This window comes from Trypanosoma equiperdum, assembly GCF_001457755.1.
Source record: "Trypanosoma equiperdum strain OVI genome assembly, contig: ctg_305, whole genome shotgun sequence".
Taxonomy (NCBI): Eukaryota; Euglenozoa; class Kinetoplastea; order Trypanosomatida; family Trypanosomatidae; genus Trypanosoma; species Trypanosoma equiperdum.
Genome location: NW_027124205.1, coordinates 23,008 through 30,552, shown reverse-complemented (window position 1 = coordinate 30,552; position 7,545 = coordinate 23,008). Strand labels below are relative to the sequence as shown.

General features: G+C 47.3%; 5 protein-coding genes across 5 annotated transcripts; all 5 read right to left on the bottom strand.

Annotated features, from left to right (window-relative positions):
- Window positions 1–177: 177 nt before the first annotated feature.
- On the bottom strand, window positions 178–468 carry TEOVI_000117300 (uncharacterized protein; the record flags this gene model as incomplete). The annotated part of the gene is made up of 1 exon (XM_067224453.1): window positions 178–468. One exon carries the CDS (start codon window positions 466–468, stop codon window positions 178–180), a length of 291 nt encoding a protein of 96 aa, XP_067080554.1.
- Window positions 469–742: 274 nt separating this feature from the next.
- TEOVI_000117200 (RNA polymerase subunit, putative) lies at window positions 743–1,315 on the bottom strand (the record flags this gene model as incomplete). Its single annotated transcript, XM_067224452.1, has 1 exon — window positions 743–1,315. The coding sequence occupies one exon, from the start codon at window positions 1,313–1,315 to the stop codon at window positions 743–745; it is 573 nt and encodes a 190-aa protein (XP_067080553.1).
- Window positions 1,316–1,758: 443 nt separating this feature from the next.
- TEOVI_000117100 (ubiquitin carboxyl-terminal hydrolase, putative) lies at window positions 1,759–3,087 on the bottom strand (the record flags this gene model as incomplete). The annotated part of the gene is made up of 1 exon (XM_067224451.1): window positions 1,759–3,087. One exon carries the CDS (start codon window positions 3,085–3,087, stop codon window positions 1,759–1,761), a length of 1,329 nt encoding a protein of 442 aa, XP_067080552.1.
- Window positions 3,088–3,434: 347 nt separating this feature from the next.
- Window positions 3,435–5,945, bottom strand: TEOVI_000117000 (PTHB1 N-terminus/PTHB1 C-terminus, putative; the record flags this gene model as incomplete). Its single annotated transcript, XM_067224450.1, has 1 exon — window positions 3,435–5,945. The coding sequence occupies one exon, from the start codon at window positions 5,943–5,945 to the stop codon at window positions 3,435–3,437; it is 2,511 nt and encodes an 836-aa protein (XP_067080551.1).
- A 582-nt stretch (window positions 5,946–6,527) lies between these two features.
- TEOVI_000116900 (ADP-ribosylation factor GTPase activating protein 1, putative) lies at window positions 6,528–7,451 on the bottom strand (the record flags this gene model as incomplete). Its single annotated transcript, XM_067224449.1, has 1 exon — window positions 6,528–7,451. The coding sequence occupies one exon, from the start codon at window positions 7,449–7,451 to the stop codon at window positions 6,528–6,530; it is 924 nt and encodes a 307-aa protein (XP_067080550.1).
- Window positions 7,452–7,545: the final 94 nt, after the last annotated feature.

Here is a 7,545-nt window from a genome sequence, read left to right as displayed (position 1 = left end):
TATATATATATATATATATATATGCTATAATTTCGTCCGCGCCGAGTAGAAAAAAAAGATTAAGAAAAACTTTGAACGATATGCGCAGGAACGATAAAGACTAAAGTGGCACATTTGACACAATCATCTTCCCCATCGCGGCATCGCCCGCAGAACAATGTCTGTTCTACGCTTCTTTCATGTGATTAGTGCGCTCTTACGGAGAGCTTCTGGGTTTACATCCATTACCGTAAAACGGCGACCGGGCACCTCCGCCAGAGCGGCGGCAAGTGACCTATCCATTTGCAGTTTCCGTTGCAAAACCAACTCACGTTGGTTAAATCGGTACAACTTCCGCCAGGCGAATGCAAAGGTAACAACAGTGGCCAGTCCAAGTATCGCAAGTGACCATCGATACGCAGAACGCCTCTTGTCGTCTAACTCACTGGTGCGCTTCGACTCCCGGTCTCCAACATTGTCATGTTGCATCTCTCCTTTAGTTTACAATACACTTAACCAGAAGAAAATATTTAGGAAAATAAAGACTAGTCACTAGTAGAGGTAGAAGTCATCATTTGCACAAACGCACATGTTCTAAAAAATAGCCGATAGCACTGTATGTGCACAAGTCCGCGCATGCGTTGACTGAAAGATGCATATATGCATTTATAATCATTTAAAACTGTGATTCAGTCCCTCTCCGCTGTTCTTGCATTTCCTCATCCACATTTCTCTCAGTTTGCCACTTTCATTACAATCAACACTACAGTGGTCCTAAATAATTCCCTACCATCGAACCAACTGCCAGTACGCCTTCCGACTGTGGTGTCTCCGCAACCACACGTACGCGAACAATTTCCCCCTCCTTTACGGACCGTGCGCCATCTTTTGTGATCCAAATACCCCTCATACCATCACTTTCGTAAACCCACTCATTGCCCATTTGTCCACGACTAATGTACATGCGCCCGACGCCCATTACGTCACCCCACCAGCCCTCACGCTCCACACTACTGACTATCACGTCAATTACCTCACCACGGTGAAGTTTAAACACAAGCCCCTCGTACTTCACGAAGAAGGACACGCTCCCGTCATCCAACACCCTTCCTTCCAGCGAACTTGTGTTTAATATGTCGAGGACGGCAATAATGACCGCCGAAGAATTCTGATTTGTGCGGGCCAAACCACTTCGCAACGCATTTCCTAGCGATAGGTGCAGCGGCGTCCCCTCAACCGCCTTACGAAGGTACTCTTCAAGATGGCGGTGTAAGGTCCGCTCTAGAAGATGAGGCTCCACTTTTATATTCCTCTCCAATTTCATTTTGTAGAACATACCTTCTTTTTCTTTACAGCTCCACAGCGTCTGTACTCCAGAGTCTGGACTCTAAAATTTTTATTCACACACGCAGGAATCACAGGTCTTTTTATGTGCACTTGCTGGTGCACGTACGGAAAATATGTACCGTGAAACGCGGAAGCTAAACTTCTACACGATCACCTACACGAAAAAAAAGAAAGAGAGGTAAAAACAAAAAAACAGAGGAGAGAAAACTACTCCTTCGAGTGGTTCACCATTCGAAAACCACAACTACAAGCGAAGGTATGGGAGCCGGTACATTTAACCCACAAATAATGAGTCACACATTTGCACAAGCAGAAGCGGTGTTTAAATTCGTCCTCAGTATATAATATATACACGTGGCGTGAAGCAACGAGAAAGTACACTTATACAGTTCATCTCGCATACTCACATGAACTACGATAAAAAGACAAATTTCATGTCTTGCGCTGGTACACTAACAAGTACGCCGCTTCGCCTTCAATCGCCTCCCGCATGGTGACATGTGAAATCCGCACGTCATTGCAGAGTGTAAGCACTTCTTCTCCCCCGGTAACCAATGAATTAGAACGCGCGTTCTCAGGTAAAGACGCGTTCACAATATACGTCACATAATGGCCACAACCCGTCGCGGAGCCACGGTGAGCCACAAACGCAACAAGTTGATACGTTCTTGCCGTCCCGCTCAACGTTTCATCCGAGCATATAGACTTGGGCAACACCAGCGTCTTTCCAAAGCGTACAATGTTATCGAGTTTTACAAGTTCACCCTCAGCTGTCACGGCCCATCTCCGTAGTTGGGCGAAGAGCACTAGCGGCAGCTGGTGCAGTTTCATTGTCTTTACCAAGTCTTTCGCACGTGAATCATCGTACACTTTCTCTGTCTGGAGTGTGCGTTCGAGGGCCTCCTCCAACGTGCACTCAGCATTAAAACCAACATCAACCTGTAACACAAAGAAGCGATCTAAAACAACGGAGGCGTGGCTTCGGACACGGCTCTTTCCCTTCAAGTGGCTTTGTATCGTACCACCAAACACAGCGTCGAGTAGAATCGAGTGGGGTCCTGTTTTCTCCTCGCGCAACGATCGGCGCTCACGCCCATGCACAAATGTCCATCCTTTTTCATCGCCACTATCAATCGCAGCACGATTACAGTAATGTTTTTCCAAAGAGCACAGCTCAGTATTTATCGTATCGAGAAGATGCTGTAAAAACTCAAGCGCATCTTCTTGCGCATAGCCGTTCATTCTGGCCAACAGCAAGTACGTCGAGGCGACTCCCTCATTTGCAGACTGAGCAACGGAGAGTTGAGGGGGGCTAATAGATTGATTAGCTGGTTTCGTCCAATAACTCAACATCCACTTGCCTAACGCAGAGAGTGTTGGGCACAACTCACTGTCGGAAGCAGAAATGATCAATTGAGCAAGGGGCGGGGTAAAAATTATTGCCTGGAGCATTGCGTTCATAAAACAAGAATTAGTTCTGTTCACGATTCCTTTTGCTATGGGTACATGGTTGAATTTAGAGGCAAAGGATCCCCTTTGACCCTTCCGCCGCATCCCCCCTTGCACGTCAAATGTGGAAAATGTTTCCAGGAGCTCCTGGTGTAAACTCATCAAATCGAGTCTGTCAATAACCGTTTGACTTACACCAATATGTTTGACATCGGGTTGCTTGCCTGCCAACCTTTGAGCGCCCCTTCGAGACCTCCTCTTAGAGGAAATAACAGCCGATCCCGGTGGAGCGGATGGTAAAACACTAGCCATTTCTTCGTCTTCGCCCCCTTCCCAGTAATACAAGGAGACACTGAAGATCTTCCTCTCAAGGGGATTTGGGGAGCAGGAAAGGATAAATTGAAAGGGAAAAGGGGGCAAAGCTGTAGCCGTCGGAAAGGAAAAAAATGAAAATGAAACAGTGGTAACAACAATTTAGCACAGAGAAATTCTCCAAAGTAGCTGACGGCAAACCAAGACGGAAAACAAAAATGTGAAATCGCCACTCGACGCATTGTCGGCTCCGTTTCTTTCTGTTTTTTTCAAACTTTGCATATTTGTCCGCGCGTGGGTCGGATGTTCGCAAAAAGATCCAACGCAGGTGGTAGCGTCATTTATACTCACTTCAGGAAGGAGGTCAATGCTCCACTGAGAAGTTTGTCGAAAAACTCAGTAATCCGCTTCCTCAAGCGCTCGACGTTGGGTTCTACAAACATACCATCGTTGGCGGAAAGATCTGCCGGTATGAAGTCACAGCTTCCTTTATTACCTACGACAAGCCGACCCAGCGCTGCATCGGTGCTCTCTTCCCAGTCTAATTCGTCATCAGCGTCAATGGAACATGTAAAGATCGACTCGATGAGATGAATATCCTCGGGATCAGTCAGCGTCTTTTGGCACTTTATTAGCAAATCCATTACAACGAGTCTTGAGCAGCAGCACAGTGATGCTGCCGCCTTTTTCCTTTGCAAGATAAGTCGACAAACGGTGTCTGTGCACCGCTGAAGGTTACCGTAGCAAGCCCCCAACAGAGTACTTGTTAGTGCAACAGATGTTGAACTGTTAGTGCGAAAAAGAGCCAAGAGACGCTTTTGCACTGCGAAAAACATTTGAGAAGCCCGCGCAAGTGTATTCTTCGCCGTGTTGAGCTGCTTCCTCGTCTCAACGTGCTCATCAATCACCCGAAAGTAATCATCCAATGGGATAGGATTTGGAAAGGTGAACTGCACCTCCGAATCATAAAAAGTAAGTAACCTTGCATGTAACTCGAAGGTAAAGAGCCACAACGCCTCCATTGTTGAGGCTTGCAATCGAAACCTCCCAGCATTCCTCGATACGAAAAGGACTGCGTGCGCACCGTTTACGTACTGTATTGCTAGCAAGTTGGACGATATGTGCTCGCTTTGCGCAAAATCGGTGAAGACGTCTATGAGTGATGGGGGTTCAGATTTGTTTGTGTCAAACTGTAACACAAAATTTGAAGCATCCACATAAGGTATCGGCTGGGCCACAAGGGTAAAGGGAAGATGTATAGTGGTACCTACACTACACCCCGTGGTGCGGCCACATGTGTACAGGATCACAACTCGCGCGTCAAGGGAAGAGGGAATGACATAATTTAGACTGCTTGGTGTGCTGAATCGCACTGTAATGCGGGCACTGCCACCCGGTGTGATGCTCTCTATGGTGTGTTTATGAGCATCCACTTCAATAGGTATTACAACCTGCAGAAGTGCTGTGACTCGGAACGCCGTCATGTCTTTGCTGCAATTTCGAATTACTAGAAGCACCACGACCTCTGCAGGAGAATTCTCTTCATCTCCAATAACATCCCAAGTCACCTCCAATACCTTTTCTGCCTCCCGCGTCTTGCTCGTACCATCTTCCGCGTTTGTTATTCGCTTGATGGCTTGCTGCACCCGTCGAAGTTCATCAACAGCTTCAGCGTAATCTACCTCTTTGCTCTGCAGTGGTTGAATTGGCTCCTCCTCCGGATCCGTGCCAAGATAATTGACTGCAACAGTTCCTTCCGTGTTCAGTGATACAACAAGCCCTTGCATCTCCATCAGTTGTGTCACTTCCATGCACAAGGGAACACCCTCAGTCATTTTTGCACTCCACTCGAGTGACGTATCAGAAAACACTAAAACCGAACCAGTTGCGGTTCCAACGAGGACATTGGACGCCCCGGCGGCAGGTACGTCGTAGGAGGTAAGGCACAATCCCGCCACGTCCAGGCGCTTCGAATACCGCATCTGGCCGTTAAGCTTAAGAACGAACAAAGCGTACTGACATAATATAACGATGTCAGCGTCGTTTTCTGCAAGTCCACGGGAAAAACGACACACTTCAATGGCAATTGCATCCTCACCTAACGGAAACGCCCACAAGGGTGTCAAAGTTTCCTTGTGTTCCTCAGACTTAATGCTCTTGAGAGCGCCGCCCTGAGTTTCCGTCTGTGGCTGGTCGTTGGTAAGCGCACTAAATTTGTAGCACAGAACCTTCATTGAGGAGTTGCACGTGAGGAAGCAATCTCTATTACGGCAGTATGTTAAACACCCCGGCAAAAGAAATTCCTTCTCTGGAAGAAGGAACCGCAGTAAAACTAGGTTGCGATCAACGATAGTGAGTTGGCCGTCCATCGACTGCACGCACACCATCTCATGCTTAGCACCACCAAAAGCACCACACGTGAAATTGTATGCATGTCCCTCCAAGGACGTTTTATAACATAGGTGAATGCTACATGACGCGTTAAAGGCACCAGAATTTTCCTTTTCTCCACTCCTAGTTTTCCCACACCTAACACGGAAAAGGGCGAGACGTTTGGGGAATAGCACAGCTAATAGGTTTGCTGCAACTCCTTTAGAGTTCAACTCTAAGGGACGACATGCTAGCTGCAGGATTGGTTCACCAAGGTCCTTTTCGAGAAGTGTATCTTCCGGTAAGGCCGCACCCTTCTTCATTGGTTGCATAATGCGTAGCAACCCCGAAAAAGAACCTATAATTATTTTGTTCTCCCCACTTGCATGATTGTCAATATTTCCCACAGCGAGTGGCTGTGTGTGACTAAACTCTTCCCCGCCATACCTAGTGTACCAATGGTCACGTAGCTTGAATAGGGATCCCATTCGGCTCGTGAAGCGCTATTATAACAGCGAGAAGAACGCCAAGAGGGGAAGTGCCCATGATTTACAAGGGGGCGTTGGAAGAATAAAATAAAAATAAAGTAAAAGAATGTAGAACTGTTCAAGTTACCCAATAGAAACGAAAGCAAAGGTATCAAACCGTAGTATAGAGAAGTCAGAGTTGAGACAAACTGAAAAAGCACGAGGCGAACAGTACACACTTCCTCTACCGTACGGTTTATTTCCTCTGACTAAAAGGAGAGACTCTCAAGCTAACCGGGAACACCCTTTACCGCTTTTTTTTTTCGTATACCCCAGTACATAAAGCTAATCATATAAGTTTCGACGAACAGAGACACTTACCCTTATGCAGGCTGCGAAATTAGAACCAGGAATAAAAATTTGCGTGCGACTTGCACAGTAGACCAACCTGGAACCCTCCCCACACACGCACACACAACTTGCCCACATAGAGACTTAAGCGACACCAAGACACCTTGTTCCAATGCTCCGCTCACTCGGGTTGAAAAAGAGGCGGCATATATTCACAAATAGTCGTATACACTACCATGTAACAGGCTATTTTTAGTCTTTCTTTGATTGGAAGTCCCCATCGTAAGGGTTTGCTTGACCCTTAAAAGCCGCATTTCCAACCTCAGAGTGGCTTTGGGTCATGTTTCGACCCACTAAACCTTGGTTGTCATCCTGTACTGCCGTTTTTACATGTTGGGTCATATCCGACAAAACGCTCAAATCATCTTCCTGATTTTTATTCAGAAGCTTCGACGACATCTGCGTAGCAAACCCCGAGATCGCGCCCCAACCTGACGCCAACGTGCCCTTTACACCCTCGACATTCGTTTCTGTTATGAGAGATCGCGCTTGAGCGCCGGCCGTTTCCGCTATCTCTTTTGTCTTCTTTGAAAATACGGACCACCCACCGCTGAGAGTATCCAACCACTCCTTACCACCACCACTTCCCGTACTGCCATGGCCCTCTCCCCACATGCCGTTGATTGGTCGATGTTGTTGAGGTGCTTGCGGAGGCATCCCCTCGCCATTCGGTCGGTTTCGCTCACTTTGCACCATGCGCTCGTACCACTCAGGTGGTGCCCACGAGCTCTCATCAAACGGTTGGCCAAGAGCTTCCGCTTCCAACATGGCACCGTACCGTAGCGCACCAAGAGATTGGTAACGCTCTCTGATGGGTGCCTTGGGAACTCCATTTCGTTCAAAGTATTCGCGGGCTCTCCGGTTACCACCAATTTGCATCTGGCGAAGTTTTTCCGGCCGCCAGTTGGTCCATCCATCCATGGTGGGACTACGCACAAACGAAAGGTGGACCCCCAAGCTGCGGTGAACACCACTGCAGTCCAGGCAGACAAAAACACCGTGATTCACATCGCACCACTGTGGACTTAAAGCACCACACTCAAAGCAGTGTTTGCATTCTTCGTCACGTTGCAGGATCTCACGGAATACACGGGCATCCTCAGCAGTATGTGACATAGCAAGTAATATATATATATTTTTTCAATTTGATGTTTGACTAGTTTATATATATATATATATGTGCAGTTTGCTCAGCCTCTTTCACCTCACT